Below are 27,871 nucleotides of genomic sequence, written 5' to 3'. Positions count from 1 at the left end.
GATTCGTGGCGTCAAGGGCTGTCCCGCATGAGATGAAGTCCAATTAAGTGATTGTGGCCGAGAACATTCATCTCCGAAGCCTTTTCCAAGTCTTAACTCTTTTCTGTTACCTGGGCCTTGGAGTACTGTAGACTTTGGCCCCGAAATTATTATTATTATTATTTCTTTTTACGAGTCTTCTGATTGCTTCATTCTCTGCGGTCCCGAAGAAAAGCCCCCTCTCAACCCTAAGGCCAAGGCAGTTTCTGATTTTCTGACTTCTCCTTCCCTCAACCTTCAACATGCCGGGGGAACCAAGTGGCTTTGACAAGGTTGACAACTTCAATTTCTTGATGTCGCGCCACGATCCCGCAGCCAAGACTCGTCACTATTCATTTGATACAGATACCGGGCTGGTCCCGTTTGGCAACGTGAGCATGGATTACGATCAGACCGAGGGCATGGGCGGCCTCTCAGTCAGCTCCTACGATAGTATAGACGATGACCGCAGTTCTCTCGATCTCCGGGGGTATCCCTATCACGGTACGTTCAAGCTTTGACTTGCCAAACGTTGCATTTGTTACGCCATATGCATTGGGATGGCTGAAATTTGAACTTCGGATCCCTCATTTTCTCATTCCTGCATGCCTGTCCAATCCCCCTTTGTATCGGGCTTGAAACAACCGCTTAGTCGGTCTGTTGACTCGCTATTCCCTTTTCACACTCTCTTACACTCTCTTCCCATCTTTTTTTACATGGATGTCTTCAAGATACACTCCACTGGGATGAGATCACCGTCGGTGTTCCTCAATAGCGAGCACGCAATCCCGCAAGCATATGACTATCACCCTGGCCTGTCTTAACTGCTCCCTTCCCCGTCTGAACTTATATTCGTTGGCACAATGCATTTCACCCTCAATGGGGCTTCCCTGGGGACACCTGCTTACTCCCTCTACAGCTTCCGGCGAGAAATCTATCAACTACGGCCTCCCTGAGCATATGATGCCCTACTCAGCTCACTCCATCTACCCCCCAGTGCCCTTTGCGCCCGACGACCTAGGCCATGCACCGGGGGCTCTCACTCCATCGGATGTCTCGTCGTCCATCTCCCCGCCCAACGGCCAGATGGGCAACACCAAGTACAGCACCTCCATCTCTGGGGACCGCATCGCCGCCGCCCTCGACCAAGAAGAGGGCGTCCGCGGTGCAGCCGAAGAGGACCGCCGGCGCCGCAACACCGCCGCCAGTGCTCGCTTTCGCATGAAAAAGAAGCAGCGCGAGCAGGTCCTCGAACGCACCGTCCGTGAAACCACCGAGAAGAACGCTTCTCTCGAGGCTCGCGTCGCCCAGCTCGAGATGGAAAATCGTTGGTTGAAGAACCTCCTCACGGAGAAGCATGATGCCGGTTCCCGCCCGCCTCCACCCAAGGATAGCTCAGCCCTCGAGCTAAAAGCTACACCCGTCAACTCCAGGCAAAAACATATCCAGCCCAAAAAGAAGGGCGTCGGCACTGAGGAGTAACACACCAAATTGAAGTTTTGCTTGTTATTTGTCCTCCTTTGCCATTGTTTTTGCCTTGTCTTGTGTATCATCTCAGCCGCGGACCGCTCCCGGCATCCGCTCGAATCAGCATTTACTGTTTTCCTGTTCGTTCTACTCGCTTTGCTATGTTGTCTGCTGTCCTCCCATCTCACCTACCACCTTATCTACAAAGGCTACAAAGGTAAAGATGGAAAGGACTGAGCGAAAGCAGACTCAATGACGACGTCACGACCCTTCTCTTCTTTCGTTCTGCCAACGCGTGGTTATCCCGACCGTGGCTTTTCGACTCCTAGGGATGGTCTTTGCTTCGCACTTCCAGATCTGCCACTTTCGTTTGATTCATACTCTCCTCTCCCTTTCCATCCTCCAGGGCTCATACTATACTTATACTTATTATCGCCCATCCTCTCTACCTACTCTACTCCTCCCTCCACCTTCTTATACTCCTATCAGATCGTGTGTGTTGCGAAGGCTTGCTTTATTTTGCGTTGCGTTTTTGCCCCTTTCCACTCACTGGAAAGGGCGGATGAGTTGTTGGCGGGTGGTGTTGAGGACCCGACTCGGGGAATCTGAATATTCATTTTGATTATTTTTATGCTTGTGTTTTCGGTTCTGCATTTATTACAATGTTCTCTTTGCTATATGCTACATGGGATTTGATTTTACTTGTCTCTCGCTTCTTTGCTCTTACACTACACACTTTAAACTGAACTGTATCTGCTATTGCTTTTACCACTGTCTTTTCCAAGGTTCCTACATGAGAATTGTTTTCCTCCTTTCATTGGGATAATTACGTGGTCCGACTAGGGTGTGATCGTACTGTAGGAGCTTTGCACGAACTAGATCTACGTAATATCAAAGACGTAAGACCGCCTCCATGTGGCGTGCTCTTTCTCGACGAATTGTCTCATTTGGGCAGGATGTCACTGGTCGACGTTGTGATCGGTGTGGGATGGCTGGCTTGGCCTGGGGTAAGGGTCTTTTCTCCACAGTCCACGGTGCACTGTTCAGTTCACATGAAGATGTACAATGTACACATCGCCACCTCGTGACATGATGCAGTTAACTTACATGTACCTACATTTACATCTACATCTACATTCATGTATGCATATATTAAAATTAATTAAAGCCAAAGTATCAATCTAAGAGAACAAATCCATTAAAACACCTACTTAAATTACCCAGAACCAAAGTATCATAACGTGAGCCCAACCAAAAAAGCAGAAACTAACAACAATCCAACGTAAGATGGTATTACATTGATTAAGGGGGGAAAAGCACACAAAACACAGACACAGAAAACCCCAAGCAGAATTCCATCTGGTTCGGGGAACAAAACAAGAACCAAGTCTCGGTCCTTGCCCTGACCCACACACACAGAGAAAAGTGGAACAAATCCCAGCACGATCCTTAGGCGGCAGATCACGACATTCAGATCTTGAGGGAACGTAGTTGAGAGATATATATCATGCAGAACATAAGTCCATTGCGTGATTTTGGTCTCTCGCCTTCCGGGATTAACACCGAAGAAAGGAACGAAATCGTATATCGAAGAACGAGGTAGGAAATTTTGACAGAGAAGATGAAAAGGAGTGTGGAGAGGACGGAAATAAAGGAGAGAGAGGTGGACAACCGTCTCCCTCCTGTATAATCAGTCGTCATATTTGCGAGAAGAGATCATTATCTCTTCCATCTCCGTTTCTCAATTAATCCCTGCTTAGGCAGCAATAGGTTCGCGCTCTTCCTCGCGGCCTCGGCCCTCGCCGTCAACGGTGCTGACGCCATCTTCGCCATCCTCATAGCTGGGGTGCTGGTCAGCAGGCAGCCAAGAGTCGCGGTCTCCAGTCAAGGGCTGGTCCTGCGAAGACAGGTCATGGCCCTCGCGGTTCTTGCCCAGGTTGTTGCGGTGGCGCTGGGAGAGGGTGCGCGAGCGTGTGGACAGGCTGGACTTGACGACTGCCTTGGAGCTGACCCAGTTGCTGAGGGCGTCCTCGCAGTCTTGGATGATGGCCTTGCTGGCGTCGTAGCCATCGTAGGCGTGGCGGGTCTCGCCGGGAGTGACTGGGGCGTCGTCAATCAGGTCCAGTAGGTGCTTGCCATAGCCGGCGACGATGGCGACCTTCTCGCAGTGCTCGCGGAGGGCATCGAATTGGTATTGGAAGGCGGCCTTGACCTTCTCGCGGGTGATGTTGGACAGCTGGGCCTCGGCGACAAGAGACTCGGCTTCGGCGCGGACGAGCTCCTGCTCCAAAACGACGATGCGAGGAGAGTTGGGGTCCTTGTACTTCAGCTTGGCGATCTCGTCGGTGATTTTTTGTTTGCCTGGAGGAGAAGGATTAGTTATGGTTTGGGTGGGTCGGTGGGGATCTTACGGTCTCGGCTGGGCTGTACGGATGCCTCGATGTTACGGATACTCTTGATGGTGACTCGGTACTGGTCGTAGCGGTCGACGAACAGGTCCTCCAGTTCGCCGATCTCGTAAATCAGCACTCCGAGTTTGTCCGTCACATCCGACACATCCTCATCGCAAGCTTCACCCCAGATGGAGAGTTGTTGCTATACCGTATTAGCTTCCAATTCGTTCATGGACGACGTTTCTCTCGAGGACATACAGCGACTTCCATGCGCTCCCGGGCGACGAGCTCCATGCTGCGCATGACGTTCTTCTCCATCTTGACAAGCTGCGACAGCTTCTTGGCGAGATCGGGCCCAAAGGCACCAGCGGCGTTCTTTCGGAAGGCATGTCCTAATCGCAACCTGTCAGCGAACTAATCCTTTCCATAGAAATTGGCGTCGTCTGATGATCTCGATTCGGTCCTGGCCACGTCGGGTCGGGGTCGAGGAATGGGGATCGGTGCCCGATTAGGCAGCCTCGAACTCCCACACCCTCGCCGCCGAAATCACCAGTCGACAATCGCATTCCACTCACCGATGCCGCCTTTCCCTAGCCATCTCCCGGTCTTGGTTGTGGACAATGGTGGTGGGGGGCTTTCGATCTGGGACGCGGTCGGAGCGCGCGACTGGCGCATAGAATAGGTACGATGCATGGTGATGAATAGGGGTGAGAGAAGAGAGAAGTGAAATAGAATTCAAGGTTCCTGACCAGAAATTAATGAGAAAAGAGTTTTCCAGTGCCTTGCGCAGTAGTGACGTGAGGTAAGAAGAGGGGGACAGGAGTCAACACGTACTTGAGGCGGGATGCGACGGAAGATAAGACTGCAACCGGATCGACACAGGGAAAGAATCGCTTGACAGCTGTGGGTTTCTGCAGTTTGGTGGAGAGTAGAAGTTTTCCTGAGGGGGCAGCTTTCGGGAGGTGACGTCGACAATTCTGCCCAGCAACGGGGGGTGTAGAAGGAGCAAGGCAATTGCAATCGGAGTTTTGAGTCCGGGATTGGCGGATCACAGCCTTTCAAAGGTTAAAGACACACTAAAGACCCAACTATTCACGGTTTGTTAGCTCAAGGGCCAATAGTGTCGATCGAGGCAAGTTGCATTTTTCAGATTCTCACGATCGCCGACGTCATCGATTTGCTGATGTCACCCTCGTGACTTGTACCTGCGCAAACCCTGTTGTGTTGCATGAATAGCATCATTGACTATACTAGTTACAGTATACTTACTACAGTATACTTACTACAGGATACTTAATACAGGATACTCCCCTGGCATGGGGTGCCTGTCATGTCCAGGAGCTTGGGTGGATCTGGAGCTCGAAGCTTGGTACGCTAATCAGCCACAAACCCCTTCGTTGAGTCTGCAGCAAGATCTATATACTATTTTTCTCGGGCTATAGAGCCTATAGAGCCGTTATAGTCACAATAGAGCCTCATTCACCCTACCCAACCAAGGGGCTTCTTTCATGGAAGCCCTTAGCTCTGAGATAACGCGTCTAGCCTACGCCTCTGTAGTCCCACAAGTTCCACTGATCGCTATGATCGCCTGGAACGCCTCCTCATGGGGAACCATGTGGTCCAGTCGTATTTCGAATCAGTCTAGAAGCCGCCTAGAAGCGATGAACATACCAGTCAATATCAATGTACACAACTACTGGATTTGGTCACAAGAATAACTCTGAAATGTGAATGTTTTCTCCATGAGAAAGGAAATGAGAAAGGAAATAAGTAAGGAACGGACAAAGAGAGGAACAGTAAAGGATAGAGTAGGAAAACTAATGGTAAAACGGTTTGATTTCTCTTTGTTACATAGAGTGTTTTTATTGATGTAAGCCTACGCATCCAGAATCCTAGCTTATGAGTCTGCGCGACGAGTCTTGCGTTTCTTACTCAATCCGGCCTTAGCCTGGATGGCTGATGCTCCCCGTTTAGTTTGCTTTTGCGAACCAGAGGCTTCTTCCCCATCGCCTTCTGTGGCTGGGGCGTCGTCACCTGGTGAGGCCTGACCACCTTGAGCCTCTTGTCGCAGTCGACCAAATGCCTTTTCCATTCGGCTAGGCCCACCCGGTCGAACACGAGGCGCAAACGCACCTGCTCCCTGTGGACCGGTCATAAATTGTGTGATATTGGACTGTGTGCCTTCTTGGTCTCGGCGATTCATATCGCGAATAACCGGGACGAGAACCTCATCTGTGCGCTCTTGGCTCCAACCGATGGTTGCCATGAGAAAGTTTCTCAGACCGTTCAAGTCGGGTATACCCCATTGGAATTGGGAGGGGTCAGCGTCAACCTCGGGTTCTAGGTAGGCGGTGTCAACTCGGGTGTCAGGGAATGAGGGCGGCAGGAAAATCTTGGACGCCTTTTTCCGGAATTTCTTTCGGAAAGCTAGATGAACGTCGTCGGGGTTATTTGTGCCCATTTGCACTTCTGACCACCAGTCGCGGAACTCTTCGAGACTAGAGAACTCGGTGATAATCTCCAAGGCTGTGACGGGACCAATACCAGGGATGCCCTCCGTGTAATCGCTACCTAGCAGATGGGCAAAGCTGATAAGCTTCCGTCGATGAAGGGCATACTCCTTTTCAAAGTCCGATGCCAGATAGCACTCCACGAACTTGCTTTGATTGAACATGTTCTTGTAGACTCGTGTCCCACCGAAAAGGAAGATATCACTGTCATCTGTGACAATGCCATCAACAAGGCCTAGCGAGACCAATTCAGCACACTGCGCTTCAGCTTCCATCGGCGCAGTGATGTAAGGCAGTCCAAATAGTGTCAATAGCTGCTGACATTCATTGATCATAATAGTGGTCACCTCGTCTGCATCACGACGATCTTTTTTATGTTGATTTCGTAGCTGCTTCAGTTCTTGCTCGTAATCAAGGGCATCCTGAATAGGCGCAGCATTATTGAGAGTCTGGGCGAAGCGGGCATGTTCTTCACCTTCGGCTGCAAGCTGTTTGAAGAGATCTTCATCTTCTGGGTCGCTGTAATCACCTTGGTCTTGAGCAAAGGTTTCTGATTGCTCGGCCTCTTCAAAAAGCTGGGGCTGGGACTCTTGAGGTACAACAGTGATCTCAGGGACTTCCGTAGGTGGCTGAGGAACCACATCCACGAATTCAGGCGACAGAGAGTGTTCACTATGGGGGGAGATCTCTGGGGACTTCGCTTCAGGCACAGGCACGGGTTCTTGATCTTGTTTGATGGTGTTCTCAAGTAGCGCTTCATCTTTCGTATCAATTTGTGTTGGTTCATTGGAGGGCTTTTCGTCAATAGTTGAGGGAAGCTCGCGGTAAAGCCTTTTAATTTCCTCATCAAAAATTGGTTCAGGCTTTTTCTCTTCAATGCCGGTTTTCTTTTCCGAGCCTTCCTCTAAATCAACAACCTCCTCGGACGTTTGATCGACATCGATGATTTCTGGTGAGCGACGATTGGAAAGGAACATGTGATCCGGTGCCGCCGACTTCTCTTGTTCTTTGGGGTCTTCAATTGGATCAACAATGAATTCTTGATTCGTGCGCTCGCCAACGAACCAGGGAGGGAGCGGGTCTGCCTGTTTTGGTTTCTTCGCGGATTCCTTAACAAAGCCACCTGCGTTTTCATCGGCCCCACTAGCCTTCCCGGTATTTTTGGTTGCTTTTGTGAGCTTGATAGGCTCAAAGGGAAGGGGACCGCCGAATGGATTTGATGACCGAGGGGCCTTCTTTGTGACCTTGGTTTTGGCGAGAGCAGACGCAAAATCCATTCCATCGTCGCTCTCAGAGTCGGGGTCTGGTATCATCATATCATGAGAAGGGGCTGGCTCAGCAGGTCGATTGATGGCTATTTCCGGCACGATTTCATCATGGTCGGTAGTCGGTTGCAATGAAAGGGCAATGGCTTGTTCGAGGTCATCATCTTCGCCATTAAAAAAGCCATCGGTGTCGTTGTTCTGCTGTTGAACACCAATATTTCCATCCGCCTCAACAAAAAGCGAGTCGTCATCCACAGCTTGAATTTGACGATCATTCACTGGCGGTCGCCGCGCGGTGAGACGCGATTCTTCTATAGCTCTTTGCATGTCGAAGTCCTCATCGCCTTGAATCTGAAGGGATTGATCAAATACACCGTCTCGAAGAAAGGGAAGCTTAGGAAGTCGGTTCAGGCCCTCGATTGGAACATCCTCGAAGACATCTTCATCGGACACTTCATCCTCGTCCGACAATATTTCAGGCCGATCGAGATCGATGGGTTTCTCTTCATCGCCCTCTTTGTTTCCGACAACACCAAGCACCCAACCACCCTCATGCTCGCGATCTTTGACAAGCACATATTCTCTGCCTCGTTCTCCTGCAATACGCTGCCCAGAGTTGTAGAACGCTTCCTCTCCATTCATACCGTTTATATTCATTAATCGTTGCGTAAGGTCATTTCGCTCTGCGACTCGGTCGATTTGGAATCTTGAGAATGCCATGCGGTCAGGAAACATGGTGTCTAGCTGCTCTTTTGAGTATCCCATACGCAGTCGACTCCTCAGCCTGGCTGCGTTTAAGATGTTGTATCGATCAGTCGCGGGCAAACTGAGGAAGAATGAGCTGTCGAAGTCGATCTTGGAGAAGTCGTAAAGATTGATATCTTGGCCCTGGTGGAATTGCCTAGCATACTCTTCTAATTCCTCCTGGGACATGATGCGTGGGTCGTTTGGTGCACCCATATCCTGGAGCGATACATCCAGGTTCGGTAAGTGGTAGGCATCCTTCTTCTTGAAACGTCGAGTTTGTTGCCTTTCTTTCTCAGTCATAAATGCTTCATCTGCATAGACCGGAGTCTCCGTCACCTCTTCCTCTTCTTGTCTCCGGTTCTTGTTGCGCCGGCGACTTTCTTCTTCCTCCGCACTGCGTTGCATTTGCACCGCGAGTAATTTCCCTGCGGTCTTCACAGCATCTTCCCTGTGACCCTCGCGTCTTTTCTTCCGACCTGCAATCGTCTGTCTTTTCATGACTGGGGCCCCGCCATCGAAAACGAAGACAGGTCGGATCCCGAAGTACAGCAGCTTGCATATCCGACGAAAGAATCCGACGATGTGGGAGTTTCGTAGCGCATTCCCTTCTTTGTCTCGCACTGCTTTCAGAAATTGATATATCCAAATCGACGCGTCGACCGCAAGCCGTCTCTTGTTTAGCGTCTCGAGTTTGATAGGACGAGCGCAGGGCTGCACGACCGTCCAAAGGCCGGTGACACCCATAGCAGGTCAGAGGGATACGAAATCATGAATCAGTATAAGGGTATTGCTGCATTGTATACCAAGTCCACACGCAGTAAGCCCGATGCCAACGAGTGGAAATGCGAAACAGGACTGGTCAGTGACGTCTACGGGTGAGTCAAGCGTCAAACTACGCCTCAGGCACCAATCCGATCGCGAGATCACGTGTGTAATATCACCACGTATGTTACCTCAGTTCCCTCAGACCACAGCCAATGATGAGACAGAATTCTGCCGATTCTGCCACGCTAACCCGATTGGGTTGCTTCATCAGCCCGTGGTCTGAGCCGGGAACCCCTTCCGTACATACAAGTTTCCGGTTCTCGCCAGCAACCCCACCATTTGGTCAAGGTGTGTTTTCTCAAGCTCTCTGAGAGTATTTCTGACATTGTTAGAAAGAATGGCATCACCGGATTTGCCCAATATGATCTCTAGATCGCGAAAGCGTGCTCGACAATCCTCCCTCGAGTGGCCTTCTTCCAGTTCACCATTACAAGAACCACCTGCGTCTACTCAGCGATCTCGTTATATCTCAGGATTGCAGCCACGCGAACGTGTCGATATGGTACTGGCTGAGCTTAATGATAAGCACCGGTGGACAATCAAGGATCTTCTTTACCACATGGTGCATGCACAACCAGTCAAAAAAAATGGATATTCGACATCGTATCGAGCACAGAAATTGTCTGACGCTATATATGGGCAACCTGAAATTATTGAGCGGCTAGGTAGTGTCTCAAAAGACATATATGCCACTGGTGCATCCGATCTCGTGTCTCGGATACAGACCGAGATTCGAGGGCTGATTAACGGAGATATACTCGGCGAGTTCCAGTCCAATGTGGACCCTAAAGATATGGACATCTCTAGCTTGGCTACGCAGATGCAGAGGAAAGCTCCAGAGCTCTGTGGACTGCTCGTTAGCATCATGACACCTCCAGGAAACCATCGCGATACACCCAAGATCCACCAGGGCAGCATTGTGATGGTCTGTTCAATTCTGGCTTGCGCTTTTGCACCACGGAAAAGCAACAACTTCCCGATGTTGATCGGCTTGTATTTACATGCAATGGGTGTCAAGCGACGTGTGATTAGCTTTCTGGCTGGCCTGGGGATAAACTCAGCATACCAGACTATCATGGACAGACGGAAGGAACTTGCAGAACTAGGACAGGTACTATAACCGCATTTACCGGAGAATAACATGTTCTGGCTGACTTCTTACCCCAAGATGTGTACAGAAACAATTGAAACAGAATGCCCAGGCTTCTCGCAGGAATCTCATTGTGGCATGGGATAACTTTGACTACAGCCAGACTGTTCGACATCAAACTATTCGTGATCCATCAGAGCATATCTCCGCCACCACTGGCAAGCTTTGTATCGGTCAGTCCATCCCTGCAGGAGGGCTTCTCCGATCTATGTTCCATCCAGAGGTTACACTGAGTCCTCATGATATCTACATGGCACCAGGCAATCAGGATGATGAGATCTTCCATCAATGTCAGCGCCATTGGATTGCAGAGGCCATTCGCTATACTCATCGGGAGGCAGTAGAGAAACTATTTACTGCGGAAGCGTGCGTCAAACCAGGCCAGATGAAACCGCGAGCCCATCTTATTGACTGGCCTGAATTCCCAGCAGTTAAACGACTGCAAGCGCAGAAGACAATTCACTACAGCCTTGGGCCAATGTTATACAACGAAGGCACGACAGAGGGGACATACAAGGTCATTCAGAATGTCTTTCTGGAGCAACTGGGGGATGATGATGATACAGACCTTGATGGGCTTTTACAACTGGTTTATGGAGATCAGAAAACAGTGTCACTCCTTCGTGCCGTCAAAAAAGAACGTGCGGAGGCTTCTCGTCTTTTCGATCGTTTCAGCTGGATATTGCCAATCCCCGGACTGTTCCACTGGCGTATGAACTACTTGGATATGATCTTTGAGCTCTATGCTGGGACAGACCACCCTACCGTTGAATCGACGATCCATCATAATAAGGTCTGTCTCGGTTGCGTACAGGGACACAAAAGTCCATTCCACCATAAAGAAGAGGTGGCTACTCGCTCATTTGACGCTCGCGTCACGGCCATGTTCTATCAGTTTGTCCCATTAACAGTCAATTTCGCGGATGCTAAAGATGTGGATGATTGGATTCAAAGCCTCGGAAGGGGTCAATTCCTGGACGTTGTGGATCAGATACGCCAGTCTCTGTTCCATTTTAAAGAGCAGCAGTCTAAGGTTCGTGAACGAGAAGGAGAACCAGTCGACTATGAGTTCTCAGCACATGCGAAATTCCTTCAGCAGATGGAGACTTACAAGTCCTTGAAGCTTGCCATCAAACTTGGTGACATTGGAATTATCCAGCGGATCTTTGCACAATGTTGTCTCCTCTTCCCTGGCACAAAGAAAACCCGATATTCTTTCCTCTCCTTGTATATGACATGGCTCACTCAAACCAAAGCAGCTGATCCCGAGCTGCAGACTGCCATTCTTGCCAACGGACTTGTGAATCTACGGGGTGCGGAGGACGGTTGGTTCGAAATTGATCGACTGAATGAGTTCTTCAATCTTCATATGAAGACACTCATGTCGACTCGACGGACCTCAAATCTGGACATCACTACCATGTTCCGTCGAACTGCTCTCACAGCCAGCTACTGTACTGATCTAAAGGAGCTTCTGGAGGCTACCTTTGGAGAATATAGCAATGGGCGACACCAAAATAAGGATGCTAGCCAGGATGTTCGTCATCTAGCTTATCAGATCTCGAAGTGCATCCAAAAGCAACCAAATGGTCGGACAAGAGGCTTTCAACCATGTGATATACTCACAGAAACAATTGGCGAAAAGCTCTTCAAAGCCGTACAGAACTTCAATAGCCTCGTCGTCAACGGACAGTGGGCACAAGAAGTTGATTTTAGCAAGATGACATCGACTCCTATTGCTGTTCTAGATGAGATTGAAGAGAATGACACATGACACTGAATAGCAGGTTGCTGCCGGGACAGCTTTAGCTATACTTCTCTTCATTCCATTGATAATACTCCCACGCTATATTATAAGGTGACTGACACACATTGATGGAATGCATCAGATGGATTGTTCATCATTCTCTACCAGACCTTAGAACCTAGGTCTTCTCCACCCTTCATCACGCGACGCCCATTTCCTGATACCACACCGAGGGCCTTGCGTTTGGGAACTGGAGTTGCCGAAGGAGGAGGCATGTCCATAAAAGCTTGGGATGGCGTGTTAATATCAACCCACGGAGAGATATTCCGAGATGGAGTTGGTTGACTGGTGCTTTCTGGCGTGACTGCAGAAGACCATGTGAGGTTGCTGCATTCACTCATTTGACTAGAGTCATTCGACACACGCTTCCTCTTTGCAGGGGTTTGAATAGTGGCCATAAAGGCTGCTTGATATGCATTCTTCAAGACATCCACAAGACCCTCAGCAAGCTGATTCGACAAAGCCCATATTCCCAATATTGTCTGAAGATCCTTTGCCTGGAAATATTCCCGCTCCGAATAGGTGGCATTTTCAATATATATCGCAAGATGGACATATTGTTCTTCTGCCAGTATGCTTGAGCAATCAGGTATGAACTTCACTCCGTTCAAAGCGCTTGAAAGGACCTCCTTGGACCAATATTTTAACTGGTTGATGATTATCTCGTCCATCTGTCCTGACCTCGGACCGTGCTCAGTATACAGATAACGAGTTGGATCATTGAGCTGATACTCAGGATTGCAGTTGCTGCAGCACCGGTCACGCCGAGGATTACATCTGAACTCTTCAGGTTCATTGAAGTAGTCCAGGAACCGTTTCCGGAGGCATTCTGTAGGCTCATTGGCAAGGAGATACCAAAATTCAGGCAACACAGCACGTCGCTCTTCATGACTTAAGCGTCCACCTTTCTGTGGTCTCTCAGGGTTTGCTTCTTTGACTTCATCATCTGAATCGGCCAGTGGGTTGTCTTCCGCTAGATCATCATTTTCTGTATGAATCTTGCGTTTCACGGCACGTTTCTTGATACGCCCCTGTATCCACTGATCAACGAGAATAACGATCTTTCCATCCTGTCCAAGGCGAGATGCCCGACCACCGCGTTGCCAGAGCGTTGCTGGTTGTAGGTTTTTGGGGAACCGATACATGACAACTTGATCAATATCCTGGAGGTCCACTCCGAGCGCTAGTGCCTCGGTGGTCATGAGGACACGAAGCTTGGATTGCGGTCCGGGTTTCTGAAGCTCTTTGATCATTGCTTCCTTGTCTCCCTTTGCGGTGTCGCTATGGTAGACCTTCACCGTATCCATTGCCTCTTTGAGGGTATAGTTGCAATGTTGAACACTTGCCCCATCTGGTTGCTTGTTATGCTGCAGCCAATACCGACAATTTTCCATGGCAGTATATGCATCATTCTTCGAGTCAAAGAATACCAATGTCTTTGGGATTCGTGACGGTCGTAAAATGGGCTGACAAGGACCATTGTCAAACAGGAAACGCAAGGCCGTTGCCTTCTTATGCGCGCCTTGTGGGATCCAAGCTGTTTGAATGAGCAACTCTGGACGATTGACGGATGTCCGCAAGATTTCAACATCCTTTGGAAACCCAAGTCCCTCAATAACAACGCGCAATGTATTCATATCAAGCGTAGCAGAGCATGCAAACCAGGGGACGCCACTGCCGAATAGACTTCGCAATTGATGCAATCGCGCATAGTCCGTTCGAAAATCTTTGCCCCATTGAGCCACAAGATGAGCTTCGTCTACAACAACCAGAGCCAGCCGGTCTCGGAAACCTGGATGCATAGCAGTTGAACGGAACTTGTCACTGATTGCAAGCTCTGGACTCACGAGGACATGTGTGAACTTGCCCGCTTGTACCCTGTCAAGAAGTTCGGATGAGAATGTTTCCCTGTTTAGGAAACAAGGTCGCCCTCCAATGTTCTCGATGTAATTGGTCTGCTCAACGCCAATTTGATTCAATGGAAGCACAACAAGGGTGATAGACTTATCAAGCAAGAGTGACACTGCTTGCAATATCATACTCTTCCCAAATGACGTCTTCGCAATCAGGATAAGGTCCTTTCTCAGGTAGATCAATTGTCTCAATGCTTGCAACTGACCCGCACGTGGATAATAGGGATACAGCTCTCGAATTGCTTGTCTGATGGCTTGGTCCTGTTCATCCTTACGCTTCTCAGACGCATCGCGAATCAGTTTCTGCGCTTGAAGAACTGAATTCTTCTCAACTTGTTGTTTCTCCAGCAAGACAGTTGCGCCCTCATTCTCGTACTCCACTCCCAATTCAATAGGCTCTCCAGCCTTTGAAGAAGGTCGATTATTCTCAGAGGCCAACCAGTTATCCAACTGTGTCTGTCCATTTCCGGGGTCGTTCAGTTTCGCGTTATATTTCCGAGGAGGCTTCCGTCGTGATGGGCGTCGATCTGGCATCGTGAGGCGGGTTTGGAGTCAATTCTCACGCGATAGAGTTAATATTGTGGATCAGATGTAGCCACTATACATTAAAATATGTCAATATATGCTTCATGGAGGTTTTGGCGGAATACTTGGGGCATATAATGGCTTTGACAGCTTAAGAAAGGGTTCCTTCGGGTATTTTAAGGACATATTTCTCACCCACCTTTCCAGTTATACATACAATTTTGGTGTCAATGGGTTCAGCTCAGAAAGATGCAGAAGACATCGTCGCCCGATTCTTAATATTCGCGTGGGTGCGCGAGAAACTTGGAAATATTGAAAGACGCGCCTGGAAACTTCGCCATATAAACACGGGCAAAAACCCCGGAAACTTGTATGGTACCACCAAATTCCCAGCTCAGACGTTCCCCAAAAAAGGTGTGTCAGCATCGCTGGAAACAGCAGGCGGTGGATGGCCAAATTCACCGCCTTTTTGGGGGCGGCTGAGGTAACTGAGGTAACACGTATGGACTAGTGTGATATATTAGGTAATCTCATTGGAGATCGAAAAAGTAGTGGGCTTTTTTGGCTTAGTGGGATGTACTCTTGATCGGAAGTTACAATTGGAACAGTCTGTGGTGAATTGCTTCTCTACCTAATGTGTGTCAAGGGTGGCAAAAATGTCCCTCTCTCTCCAGGTGAGTGCTGCTGCGGTACATGTCATCTGTTATCCCACTGACTCAAATTATAGCATATTGATGCTTGCCTCCCGGTAACAGCATTGAAGGCGTTTGGCTGGGATGATAAGAGATTCGTCTTCGAAGGCCAGGGCTCTTTCTTCCGCGTTATTAACGATGCCAGTGGTGTCGTTTCTGCGCAAATCCAGGCATTCAAAAGAAACAATGTTCATGGTTTTATTACTCTGAACCAACGGCCACAGGACCATGGCACAGGTCGTGTTCAAATCATCGTCTGGGGTGGAAGCTCAGTACGGGCCATTGATCTTCTCATGGGACCTGGCGCTGAAGTGTCCCTGTCGATATCCAGTGCCGAGTTCCTTGCCCCGGACTGGATCATGAGCGGATGTGCATCTGCTGAAAATGGTCACCATGGAGCATTCATGATCACTGCAAACAACGCAATTATTGGATTGGAGCTGCTCGACTGTGGAAACTCGGCAAGGGAGACAGTCATCTCCATACACCAGCTGGCGACGAGTGTGAAGTCAATCCTTTACTCTGCCCATGTGATTGCTCTCTCTCCTTCTCACGTTCTCATGGCTTCCGGGACTGTCTTTGGAGAAATTATTGTATGGTCGTGCTTCTTAAATGGCAGTGAGACGCGCCAGGCCAATGCCGTTGCTTCCATCCACCATTTCTTCACAGGGCATGACGGCTCGATCTTTGACGTTCGAATCTCTCCTAAAATTGCATCCTTGAACGCAGGGCAATCTGGTCGACTTCTCGCCAGCTGCAGTGATGATAGAACCGTGAGAATCTGGGATATCTCAGATTGTGAGCGGAAAACCGCCCAAGATCCTTCTGCATACTCTACAGACGGATATGACCTGCGAAGCACAGGTTTTGGTCCCGTTGAAGAAGGCGAGCAAGGTGTTGGATCCGAGTCATGTGTGGTCCAGGCATTTGGGCACATAGCCCGCATTTGGGGCGTTCATTTCAGATCCATTCAACATGATGATCAAACCGGAATGGGGCTCGTGTCTCGTGGTGAAGATTCTACATGCATTATGTGGAACCTCAGCTGGCAATCAACATCCGCAGGACCAACACAATATCAGCTCAATCAGGCCTCTTCGTTGCATCCTCATTATGGAAAGCATATTTGGTCCCTGGATCTTTGCAGAATTGGCTCTGAAACTATTGTTTACACCGGAGGTGCCGATGGTGCATTGAAAAGTTTTGCCATTGAAGAGAACGACGATCTATTCCGGGGAAATAAGAGGCCTACTCTAGAGAAACCTTCTGCTTTGCGAAAGAAACCCCACAAAAGTGAGGGACTGAAAGCATCCGCATTTGTCTCACACGACTGCCTTCTTGGCTCTTCTGCACAAGGTCAAATCCAGCTTGGATATTTGAATGGCACAGAGACGCATATTACTTGGAAAGAGCTATGCATCGAACCTGAGCTTGGTTCTTGGGTGTTGATAGCTAGTGAGCCTCGGAAAGGCCTAGCATTGATCAGCAATGCCAGAGGACTGATTCGATTGTACAATCACAGTACGAAGTCGATTGTTAAAATCACAGAACTTGGCACACGACCTCTTAATCTATTCTTCCTTGAAGCTCACTCAACAGAGATCGAAACCTCATCGAAGGGGTTTATGTTCTTGGTCTGTTATACGGCAGAAGAGAAGATAACGCTTGTCACGGTCTCCGATAGGAACAGTGATTCTCCCAATGTTGAAACATCTACGATCGGCGTGCCACCTTCCTTCGTGGCGGCGAGTGCAGCTTTAGTCTTTAATGGTCAATACTTGGCCGTCGGCTCCAAAGGCGGCGGACTTGGCATATTCGAAACTTTTAATGTTGACGAAGGCTCACGACCAGTCTTGCTTGATCGGCGTGTTCATGGCAAGGAGTTCGTCAATCACCTTAGCCTGATATCATCCATTGCTGGAGAGAATGGCTCAATATTTGAATACTTATTAAGCTGCGGCCGTGATGGGACCTATTGCGTTCACGAACTCAAGCTGTGCAAAGACAGACAAGACGCAGTTTCAATGCAAATAGTGCATCGTACAGCGTCTCTGGTTGGGGGTAACATCGAAGGCGGCTATTTCGATAAAACGACCGGCCAATTCATGTTGTACGGCTTCAGATCTCAAGACTTCGTTCTCCGCAATGAGTCCAAGTTGACAGATGTCGTATCAATCGCTTCTGGTGGGTTTCGCCGGGCCTGGGCTTTCCACCCAGGAACCAAGGAGAGCGATGCTTTGTTCACATGGAGAGACCAAGGAGCTTTGCAGACGACTCGTATACGCCATGACGCTCGCTGCTTGTTGAGAGCTGGGGCTCATGGGCGAGAACTCAAATCTGTCGATGTTTTCAACCCTATCGGGGAAGATCAGCCTCTGCTTGCCACAGGCGCTGAAGACACTACCGTCCGTCTCTTTAGATCGGCCCCTTCAAGGACTGCTAGTTCGATGACTGCCTTTGAGTGCCTGCGTGTCTTGGATGCACACAGATCTGGTATTCAACAAGTGAGCTGGTCCAAGGATGGAAGGTATCTGTTTACCAGTGCTGCATATGAAGAGTTTTTTGTCTGGAGGATCAGCGAAGTTCCCTCGTTTGGCATCGCCACAAAGTTGATTGCGGCCAGCCCTAAAGATGATGCAAACTCAGATCTCCGGATTCCCAGTTTTGATATACTGGAAGTAGAAGACCATGACGGGGAGCAGAGCTTCCTTGTGTGTCTTGCTCTAGCGAACTCCACTCTCAAGGTATACCGATCATAATCTCCCAATTTGTTCTTGAGTCAATGCTAACGCCGTGTTAGATCTTCCACTTTTCGCCATCTGACGAGGGGAAGTTCACTCTTCTGGCTTCCGGCCGATACACGACCAACTGTTTGACCCAAGCGCACTTTCTGGTGAAAACCTCGTCCGTGAGCCTTATCAGTGCAGCCACTGATGGCCACTTCACGTTCTGGGATTTGACCAGCACACTCAACCCATTCTACACAATCACCCATTCAACTTTGAAGGCCAAAAAGCCCTTTGATGGCTCATCTTTCTCGCCAGAAAACATCACATGCGAGAGCCGATATTTGATTCATTCCAACAGCATCAAGTCGCTGGAACTACTACCCATTTCCGACACAAACACTGTTATTGTGGCTGGAGGCGATGACAATTCTATTTCTATCTCTCTTCTCACGACGCCGTCTGATCCAAGCCCTAGTGCGCAGGTCACTACGGTGTCCATTCCGATGCACATGCAGCGGCAGTGACCGCCGTTAAAGTACTCAGTCAACAGGTGTCCCGGGATGTTGCCTCAAACACCGAATTCGCAAATATCACTGTCGCATCCTCTGGAAATGATCACCGAGTCAAGATTTGGTCGATTACCGTGGATCCCCAGCAGCTTGGCACGCGGGGGATCACTGTCGAGTTCTTATTGGACAGATACAGCTCCGTGGCCGATGTATCGTCATTGGGGCTTATACACGGATCTGGGCGTGACATTTCTGCAGAAACTGATGTTTCTTCTTTGAAAGAGAACCAGCCGAAGATCGTGGTAGGTGGTGTTGGCATGGAGATGTTCGGTGTCAAGTTGTAATGAACTCGACTTGCATTATGACGACGTGATGTTTGATGTACATAAAACTTCAATGGCACATATTATAACCGATCTCCCGGGAGAATCGAAACAAAAAAGGACGTTGACAGCTGCATAGCATGCCCGTGTCTAAAAGGGCAAGGTCGTCCCCGCAAAGACCCCAGATGACTGGGCAGCATTGCATTTGCATTCCAACATGCGAGGTCTAGCTGTTCATGTTCTGCAGAATTGACTCCCATGCCAGTGTCAACCCCGCAGTCTAGGGCGTTTTCATCCTACTCAACCGGCTAAATCTGGTGATGGAGCCGTGATTCAGAGCGACAACCCGATTGATAATCGAGGATAATTAGAGACCGGCGAAATTATTTCCAGGATCTCACTGCATGTTACAATCTAATTAGAGTGAGGTCCCAAAAAGAAACGGAAACGAGGGGTGAGTACATAAGGGAAGAGCTATGGCAGAATGTGCACACCTGTAACAATTTCTTTCCTTTTTTGATACCCCGTACACATATCAATTATTCTACATCATGAAGCATCTTATTAGTATTATGGCCGGTGTCGGCGTAGTTGCCGCAGGGCCTTTGCAACACCGAACTACACAGACTTATTTCTTTACGTTGTGAGGGATCAACCAAGCCGTTTATATACACGTGGGAAAAGAAGCTGATTGACAAGTATAGCGGGGACTCCTATACCCAGAGCAACTTTGATGTCAATGGCACACAGCCCTCTGCTTCAAACCCAATGGGGAATCCAACTATAGGTAGGTCTGATTCACCAGAAGAACCCTCGAGTTGAATTGCCCATCTAATGCTCCGCAGGGACTGGCACATCGAGTGGTGGTCTCAACTGGGTAGAATACCTGACCACAATTGACAATGCCTCATTGGTACTCAGCTACAATCTCGCTATTGGAGGAGCGACAATTGACAATCGAATTGTCAGTGCCCCATACGTAGATATGACAACGCAGGTTGGTTCCTTTGAGACTTCATACAGTCAGAAGCCAGCATCTGCGCCGTGGTCTGCGAGCGATACAGTCTTTGGGTTTTGGATTGGAATTAACGAGTATGATATCTTGATCATCTATCACTACTCTGGCTAATATGTGAATTTACAGCATTGGTTGGGCCTACTCAAGCAACGATGCCAGCGTCGTGGTTCCCAAACTGATGGCGCAGTATAAATCTCTTATTGAAGAGATATACTCAAATGGCGGGCGCAAGTTCTTGTTCCTCAATGTACCTCCCACGAGTCGAAGCCCGCTCTTTCTTGACCAGGGGACGGACGTGGTAAACGCTCACGCTGCATGGGTCACAGCTTACAACAAAGGCCTCCAATCAATGATCAAGAGCTTCAAGTCAAAACACAGTGGCGTGAGTCCATTCTCATCTCTTGGGATACTCTATAGGATTAACCAATGGTAGACCACCACCGTCCTTTACGATACCTGGAGCTTCATGACGAAGATCCTCGACAGTCCTCAGGAGTATGGATACCCGAATGCCACCTGCATCAATGAAGACGGAGTTTCTTGTATCTGGTATAATAACTACCACCCGGGCCAGAAGTATCACCAGCTGCAGGCGGCAGATATGAAACAGCACCTCAAGCCTCTCGGTGCGTGGTAGACGAGTACGATCACTGAAGGAGAAGTATGAGGGCGTGGACAATCACCATGCCAAGTTTCAAAGTGGCAAAAGCTGCGATGTTTCATGCAGAGCGATCATTTCTTCTTTGAGTATCATATACTCCGGATGGGCCGGTCCCTGTTTCAGCTGCAGTCAATCAATTTCGGACAGAGTCCACATCCTTAATTCCCACATTCGTTTCGCTGGTATACATTCTCCCGCCTAGTGTAAGATCCTCTATTCAAACGCAAATAAACTACTAGCAGTAGTGCGAAGTCAATTGTCTGTTAATCGTGCGCATAAGACTATGAACGTCGATCTATGCCCCAAACGCCACGGGCTTGCTAGGCATCTTTTACTCCAACAAAACAATGCCTACAGAAGCCACCTATGTCCGAAGAAAGCTTGACGAAGTGGGGTATACGCAATGGGAATTGAATTCTATACATTTCTGTTCTCTCCGGTTTGAAGACACGGCACATACTTGGCTCCGTTTCGTAATCGTAGAGAGCCAAGAAGATCACTAGGGCCAGACTGGACATCTATGGTCTCCCTTTGGTGGGGAATTTCTGCTACTCGACACTGCAATGTCAAATGTTTCTCTATACTCCACTCCGTCAGTGTCAAACCTCCGTTTGGTCTCGGAAGTCAGGGAAGCATGGAAGCTCCGTGTCCTTTCCTGACACTAGTCCCTGAGATGAGCCCTCTGTAGACTAAATCGCAAATAAATAACTGATTCATAAGCCCTGAAATAACTATAAAACATCCCCGTTCTCAGTGCTAAGACGTGACAGCTGGTCTGGTTTTACCTACACTCCTTCATTTCTTAACATCTCATTCGCACTCGCTATTCTTTAGGTAATCGATTTGATACCGATTACTGTATCAACATGAAGTTCACAAATATTGCTCTCTTTGCTGCAGCGGCTGGATCCGCTGCAGCAGCCCCTGCCAGGAGTCATGCAAAGCGAGCCTCGCCATTCAAATGTTTGACCCCATGAACCTGACTACACTTATAGTGCCGTTCATTAAAATTGCTGAACAGGGTTCGGAGTAAGCGAGTCAGGTGCTGAATTCGGACAGACCAACCTTCCCGGGGTTTATGTATGTTGGCTATAGATGTATTGAAGCAGATGTCAGCTGACAAAGCACACAGGGAACCGACTATATCTTCCCCGACACCAATGCTATCCAAACCTTGAAGGGGAAGGGAATGAACATCTTCCGGGTTCCTTTCCTGATGGAACGGTTGGTTCCAGACTCCCTGACTGGATCGTTCGACAGTGCCTATCTAGGCAACCTGACCTCGGTAAGTTATCCTAGATTGCGAATGCATAATAAAGAGATTGGTGGATGTTAACAACGTGGCAGGTCGTCAAATCCATCACCGATACAGGAGCCCATGCCGTACTCGACCCGCACAACTATGGCAGATAGTAAGTGAACTAGATATACTGCTGATCAAGCGAGCTGAAGCTAATGAGGGTTCTATAGCAACGGCAACATAATTTCAAGCACCGACAATTTCAAAACCTTCTGGCAAAATGTCGCAGGCGAGTTCGCATCGAACGACCTAGTCATCTTCGACACAAGTTCGTACTCTTTCTCTTCCCTCCAATGCATGTATTCCCTGACAACGAAATCCGTCCATAGACAACGAATACCACGACATGGACCAAACCCTAGTCCTGAACCTCAACCAAGCCGCCATCAACGGCATCCGCGCAGCAGGAGCAACAAGCCAATACATCTTCGTCGAAGGAAACTCCTACACAGGCGCCTGGACCTGGGTGGACGTGAATGACAACCTGAAGGATCTAACCGATCCTCAAGACAAGATCGTCTATGAGATGCACCAGTACCTCGACTCCGATGGATCGGGTACTAGCGAGACCTGTGTATCAACCACCATTGGAAAGGAGCGCGTGACAGGTGCGACGCAGTGGTTGAAGGATAACAAAAAGGTTGGAGTCCTGGGTGAATTCGCTGGTGGTGTCAATGATCAATGCAAGACGGCTGTTACTGGCATGCTTAGTTATCTGGGTGAGAACTCGGGTGTTTGGATGGGTGCTATGTGGTGGGCTGCTGGGCCTTGGTGGGGTGATTATATGTATAGTATGGAGCCTACTAGCGGTGCGGCTTATACTGGGATGATGTCGACTTTGGAGCCTTACTTGCTGTGAGATCTGTCGGTCTACGTGGGTTTGGTCAACGCCAGAATCAATGGGGTTGTGGTTTCGTTCCAGGAAACACCTCTTTTCTGGCATATACACAATACCTGTGTCACTTTGCCTTTGCCTGGAAAGCTATTGCTATCAATGTAGCCCTAGTTTAACAAACCGGAGAAAGGCTTGTGTAGAGCTGAGAAGGATGAGCGTTCTACTAGTACTCCCCAAAACCACTTAGAAGGCACTTAACAAGATGTTAAAATAAGGCCAAGCAATCGGATAATAGATCGGCATAGGCAAGTTATTCACCACTATAAATGATATCCTAGGTTTCTAGCATAGCCTAGCGAAAATATATTGTGCTTGCTTGCAGACGTTCCGCTTATTCTGATCTGGATAGATTAGGTTAGTACCTGATTTAGTTAGCAGTTCTGTTGACAGCGTCCGAAGGCATCCGCCTTTCATGTCTTCTGTTTCAAGTTTTGAGTAGCCCGACACAGAGCTGCATGTAACAATCCCAATCCTTGTCGTGTTCAGAGATTGAACTCGACGAATAGGCCTTCCCTTGCTGAGCACCTCTACAGAGGCTTTATGATTCTTTTGAGCCTGACTTTATGACAGGTTATGTTCTTCTTGGGGTGTACTCCCCAGTTCGAGACTGCATTCAGGGGTTAGTAGTTGGAGTACGCGCGAGAGTCAGGCTATGTGACGCTGCCAATATAATAGGGCCAGTGTCATATTTGCGAACTTGACATTTTCAGAGTACGAGACGAGGCTTTGTTTGGATTGCTTTCTGACAAAGCTTGCCGGGTGTGTAGATTCATTGTTGCGCACCAGGCAACTGATATTGTCTCTTGCTTATTCCAAGCCGCTGAGACAATATCTTCGCTATCTTCCCAGCCTTCCCATATATCTGCGCCAAATTTGCATGTTAGAGGTGGAAAGGCATATCGCCGTAAATTATTTTGACAGTCCGATTTCCCAATCTTCAATCAGCCGCGATACTGCCTTAAACGAAACAGGCTTCGTAAGGAATACGTCTACTCCTGACTCCAATGCTTGAGACTCATCACGCAAGCTGCTGAGTCCGGTAAACGCGATGATCTTGGCCCGAACGCTGCCGCCCCGATCTCTTTCAATCGCACGTATAGTACGAGTCGCTTCAAACCCGTTCATTACGGGCATGGACATGTCCATGAAAATAAGGTCGTATCCTGGCAGCGTCATTTCAGCCAAGTCGACGGCTTCTCTGCCATTTTGTGCTGTGTCTACAGCCGTGACATTCCACTTTCTCATGAAAGTCCTTATTAGTCGGAGGTTGATATCGTTGTCATCGACCAGCAATACTCGAGGTTTGCTTTTGGCTCCAGACGAGGAATCAATGGGAGTTGATCCACTAGGCGAGGAAGAGGAGGAATAGGTGTGAGAGCTGGAAGCGCCGCTTCCAGCTGTGAGACGAGAAGAGCTGACTGTATCTGGAGACTGGCCAGAAACATTACGTTTCGCGGGATCCATGACGCAGCTGCGCGACGCTGTCATAAAATTGGATGATCCAGTTACAGGTGGTTCTAGATTTTCAGACGACTGTGATTTAGAACTGCCAGTTGATGGAGTCTGACCTGAGGGCCTGTGTCGCTTCGGGATCACGAATTCTTGCTCGGAAGGGTGTGAACGCGGCACAGGAGATGCCGACTTTGGATTAAGGCAACTCAAGATACCTCTGGCGAGCTTCTGTGGGCCACAGGGAAGACGAAGAATCACCAGAGAATCAGCAATGTGAGACCATTGCGCCCTAGTATCATTAGAGCTGCCTGTGCCGTCGCGGAAAATAAGCATGCTTGGCAATGCGGTATTCAAACTCTGGAATTCTTCTGCAGACAAATCGCTTTCGTTCGCAAGAATCACATCAATATGATCCTTGGTAGACCAAGGAACCAGCTTCAGGCCATACCAGTCCGTTATATACTGAGCAATTGAAGACCAGAATTGATATTCACCAAGACAAGAAGGATCTACCCCCCATATGGCGGCACGTTTTCCGGTCAAGTCCAGCTGACACAGTTGAAAGGGTGCTGTAAGTGTCTCCTGTTGCGAGTCCTTGACGTGAGGCATTGACGACAGGTTCTTCTTCTCTCCCACTGGACGCTCGAGAGGAATTGTCACCTTGACAGTAGTGCCTTCACCTACTCGGCTTTTGATTCTGATATTTCCATGGAGTGTTCTCACAATGCCTCGAACGATTGACAGACCGAGGCCAGTACCTACCGATAGTGTGTCCTCTTGTGCAAATGGGGTGTATAGACGTGTCCGAAGGTACTCGTCTGAGATGCCCTTACCCGTGTCTGAAACCGTCAACGTAACCATATCCTCAAGGCCCTGGCGTCGGGAACGACCCTTTGAATTCTCAGTTGCCCGGATTGAGACAGATACCAGGCCACTTCTGGTATACTTCAGGGAATTGCCAAGAAGATTCATGATGATGCGCCTTAGCGAACCCGGCTGAACATTGTAATACCAGTCATTGTCACTGATATCAACAATAACCTCCACAGCTTGATTGAAAGCAACTTTGTTGACCTGTTTGGATGGCGCGGAAGAAGGAGTTGGTGATTCGCCAATGAGATGGTTGATTGGCAAGGTTGACTTTTGGATATGAGAATGCCCCAAACACACGCTATCCACAACATCCTCTGTCAAAATGGCAACGTTTGTTGACACTAGTGGATCCAGCCGCGCTGGGACTTCGTCTGGAGTCTTTGGTCTCCATGGATCTTTTTTGCGTTTGTACCTCTTCTTCTGCCTCTCCAACGACAATATTTTGCTGAAATCCAAAACTTGGTTCATCGTATCCAAGAGAGTCCGACCACATGCATTTACCGTCTCGAGGAGAGACGCTTGGAACTCGTCCAAATGGGTACTCCCCAAAAACTCGGCGGCTGCTAGGACGCCATGTAATGGGCTGCGCAGTTCGTGAGAGATGCTGCTTATAAAATCTCCTTTTTGGCGGTCTGCGACAACTGATTCAATACGGCTGTATTCAGTCATAATGGAGGAAGCGAAGCCAAACATCGAGCTCAAATCGACAGCCCGACTGAAAATTCGCGTCGACTGAGGGGTCCACGAGAAACACCCTGCAAACCACTGCAAAGTATTGGCGTTCCATAATGGAACAAACATGACCTGACTCGCGTCAGGAAAGTAGGCTTTCAGTTTACTGGCTTCCAAGGCCCTGGACGTTTGATTATATTTCCGACTTGCACCGACAGATTGCTCTTCATCTGAGGTGGACAAACTCCCGTCACGATGGAATGACCAGAGTCTACCTTTGGGATAGCGAGAAGATAATTGATTGAGAAAGGCATTTTCGAGTTTGACAGCTGGGTATGATACCTCAGAGCCCGTCCGATACGAAAAAGGATCCTCTCTGGTGGACAGCGCAAGAACAGGCCCAGGTGTCTCGGTATCAGCGGGATCAGACTGGCTGCTGGCTGGGCTGTCTGACGATTCATCGCTGGTCTCCATGAGCATCACACCCCCAGCACCATCCAGGTCCAGGCTTTGCCATAAGAGGTTCGCAGCTCGTTGAAATAGCCAATCTGTATTACTCGAGACCATCGAACCGACGTCGCCCTGGCGCGAGCTGCGCGATGATGGCGCCGGGCTAGTTGACATGCCAATCTCCAACTCCTCGGTAGAAAATGGGCTTGAAGATCGCGCGCCGCAGTCTTGAAAGGGTACGTCATCGTTCTCGGATTGTGCTGCGCGAAGATTGGAACCGCTATTTTGAGAGTTCGCAGATCGGCTTGCCCTACGATAAGGCGATGTATGCGAGGGCGGATTGTAGTTTGAACTGCACGAGCGAGCAAGGGGAGCATTATCCGCGAAGCTGGAATTGCCGTCCACGAAAAGACGGAGACCCTGTGATAACCGGGAGGCACGGCGCCCTTCAACGGCCTGGCGGCTGACCTGTAAAAAGTCCATGACCATCGCTGCCACTGTCCCTAGTATATCCTTCTCAATATCAGACAGCCCCTCACGGGGCTCAGGGTCCAATATAAACAAGCATCCCAAATTAATGTTGCTCTCGCTTGTTAGGGGCGTTCCGGCATAGAAACGGGAGCGTGGCTCGCCTTGTACGAAAGGCAACTCTCTGAAGCGATCCTCCTGTACAAGGTCATTGACGATAAGGAAAGGATATGTTCCATCTTGTTGTTCGTGTGACTGTATATTGACAGTTTCCTGTTCGAAGAAATAGGTCAGTATCAAGAAGATGGCTGGTATGGCAATGCTCATGGTTTTGTCTTACCCGACAAATATTCCAAGTGTTTGTCAATGTGGATGTTCCAGCAAAGAGGTTGTCTCCTTTTTCACCGAACAATGTCGAGCTTCCCACGTTGGTCGTTTTTGTAGCTTCCGCCAATACGAACTGAGAGTCGCGGTTCAGGATACTAAAAATAAGATGTTAGCACAAGGTCCTTGCTAGACAAAGGATAAAATTACGTGATAAAGGCACGTTGTGCATTCAGGCGTAGAGCTGCCAGCTGTGCAAGAGATGTTAAAGTCGTATTCGGGCTGTACAGAGGGCTGGCATCAATCGAGGCCGTCTCAGAGATCTCATCGTCCGGTATAGAATCAGCTGAATTTGCAGAATTCGTAGCTGTCGATAGGCCAACTGTAGTGGTTAAATGTTCGCCAGGGGGCCATGTTGCATTTAGCGCTGCTGGATTTGCTGGTTGGAAATAACGATAGGTCTCGCGAGTTTGACGGTCTGCTTCATGGTCACACAGAGCCTGCTCTGTTAAATCGCTCATGATCAACAGAGTCTATGTGTAAGGATGTGTGTATCAAAAAGATGAAAGAGCAGAGCATGGATAATTTAAGAGCGGGGCACGCGGTTCGACAGGTCCAGTGACCTAGGAGCAATGACGTAGGTAGATGCTAAGGTACCTCGCGATCCAATATTATCGAGGTGAACATTTCCCCCACATACCCCACAATATATATTCCAGTTCCAATTTCTTGTCAGTGCTCAACTTCTTATGTCTTGAGCTCAGGAAATGCAGACAATGCAATTAAAGCGACAGCAAGACCTAGGTAGCATATTTCAAGCTCATTGTGAAGAGTAAGCCTCAGTGACGTCATGGCGATGAGAGTTGATTATTTGAGATATCAATG

At 48.9% G+C, this 27,871-nt stretch overlaps 7 protein-coding genes across 7 annotated transcripts; 4 read left to right on the top strand and 3 right to left on the bottom strand.

Annotated features, from left to right (window-relative positions):
• Positions 1 to 281: 281 nt before the first annotated feature.
• Positions 282 to 1,500, top strand: N7446_002265 (bZIP transcription factor; the record flags this gene model as incomplete). The annotated part of the gene is made up of 2 exons (XM_058511014.1): positions 282 to 522; positions 938 to 1,500. The coding sequence occupies 2 exons, from the start codon at positions 282 to 284 to the stop codon at positions 1,498 to 1,500; spliced, it is 804 nt and encodes a 267-aa protein (XP_058376550.1).
• Positions 1,501 to 2,632: 1,132 nt separating this feature from the next.
• N7446_002264 (Eisosome component PIL1/LSP1 family protein) lies at positions 2,633 to 4,976 on the bottom strand. The gene is made up of 5 exons (XM_058511013.1): positions 4,713 to 4,976; positions 4,454 to 4,622; positions 4,137 to 4,270; positions 3,897 to 4,080; positions 2,633 to 3,846 (listed from the first exon to the last, which is right to left on the bottom strand). The coding sequence occupies exons 2-5, from the start codon at positions 4,569 to 4,571 to the stop codon at positions 3,242 to 3,244; spliced, it is 1,041 nt and encodes a 346-aa protein (XP_058376549.1). The 5' UTR covers positions 4,572 to 4,622; positions 4,713 to 4,976; the 3' UTR covers positions 2,633 to 3,241.
• A 799-nt stretch (positions 4,977 to 5,775) lies between these two features.
• Positions 5,776 to 9,144, bottom strand: N7446_002263 (ssDNA endodeoxyribonuclease RAD2; the record flags this gene model as incomplete). The annotated part of the gene is made up of 1 exon (XM_058511012.1): positions 5,776 to 9,144. The coding sequence occupies one exon, from the start codon at positions 9,142 to 9,144 to the stop codon at positions 5,776 to 5,778; it is 3,369 nt and encodes a 1,122-aa protein (XP_058376548.1).
• Positions 9,145 to 15,276: 6,132 nt separating this feature from the next.
• Positions 15,277 to 18,565, top strand: N7446_002262 (tRNA (34-2'-O)-methyltransferase regulator RTT10; the record flags this gene model as incomplete). Its single annotated transcript, XM_058511011.1, has 3 exons — positions 15,277 to 15,294; positions 15,348 to 18,056; positions 18,113 to 18,565. The coding sequence occupies 3 exons, from the start codon at positions 15,277 to 15,279 to the stop codon at positions 18,563 to 18,565; spliced, it is 3,180 nt and encodes a 1,059-aa protein (XP_058376547.1).
• An 859-nt stretch (positions 18,566 to 19,424) lies between these two features.
• Positions 19,425 to 20,528, top strand: N7446_002261 (SGNH/GDSL hydrolase family protein; the record flags this gene model as incomplete). The annotated part of the gene is made up of 5 exons (XM_058511010.1): positions 19,425 to 19,516; positions 19,578 to 19,660; positions 19,719 to 19,965; positions 20,018 to 20,273; positions 20,325 to 20,528. 5 exons carry the CDS (start codon positions 19,425 to 19,427, stop codon positions 20,526 to 20,528), a joined length of 882 nt encoding a protein of 293 aa, XP_058376546.1.
• An 890-nt stretch (positions 20,529 to 21,418) lies between these two features.
• Positions 21,419 to 22,711, top strand: N7446_002260 (glycoside hydrolase family 5 protein; the record flags this gene model as incomplete). Its single annotated transcript, XM_058511009.1, has 6 exons — positions 21,419 to 21,515; positions 21,574 to 21,632; positions 21,685 to 21,837; positions 21,900 to 21,964; positions 22,023 to 22,120; positions 22,182 to 22,711. 6 exons carry the CDS (start codon positions 21,419 to 21,421, stop codon positions 22,709 to 22,711), a joined length of 1,002 nt encoding a protein of 333 aa, XP_058376545.1.
• Positions 22,712 to 23,656: 945 nt separating this feature from the next.
• Positions 23,657 to 27,507, bottom strand: N7446_002259 (hybrid sensor histidine kinase/response regulator; the record flags this gene model as incomplete). Its single annotated transcript, XM_058511008.1, has 3 exons — positions 23,657 to 26,935; positions 27,003 to 27,144; positions 27,197 to 27,507. 3 exons carry the CDS (start codon positions 27,505 to 27,507, stop codon positions 23,657 to 23,659), a joined length of 3,732 nt encoding a protein of 1,243 aa, XP_058376544.1.
• Positions 27,508 to 27,871: the final 364 nt, after the last annotated feature.

The sequence above is a fragment of the Penicillium canescens genome, assembly GCF_028828765.1.
Source record: "Penicillium canescens strain IBT 15451 chromosome Unknown utg000002l_segment0_segment0, whole genome shotgun sequence".
Lineage (NCBI taxonomy): Eukaryota > Fungi > Ascomycota > Eurotiomycetes > Eurotiales > Aspergillaceae > Penicillium > Penicillium canescens.
This window is presented reverse-complemented; position numbering and strand designations above follow the sequence as displayed.

Coding starts and splice junctions, on each gene's coding strand:
- N7446_002264 (XM_058511013.1), bottom strand. CDS start 4,571: ATGCATCGTACCTATTCTATGCGCCAGTCGCGCGCTCCGACCGCGTCC. Junction 4,271..4,453: donor GCTAGGGAAAGGCGGCATCG/GTGAGTGGAATG, acceptor GGTTGCGATTAG/GACATGCCTTCCGAAAGAAC. Junction 4,081..4,136: donor GGGAGCGCATGGAAGTCGCT/GTATGTCCTCGA, acceptor AATACGGTATAG/CAACAACTCTCCATCTGGGG.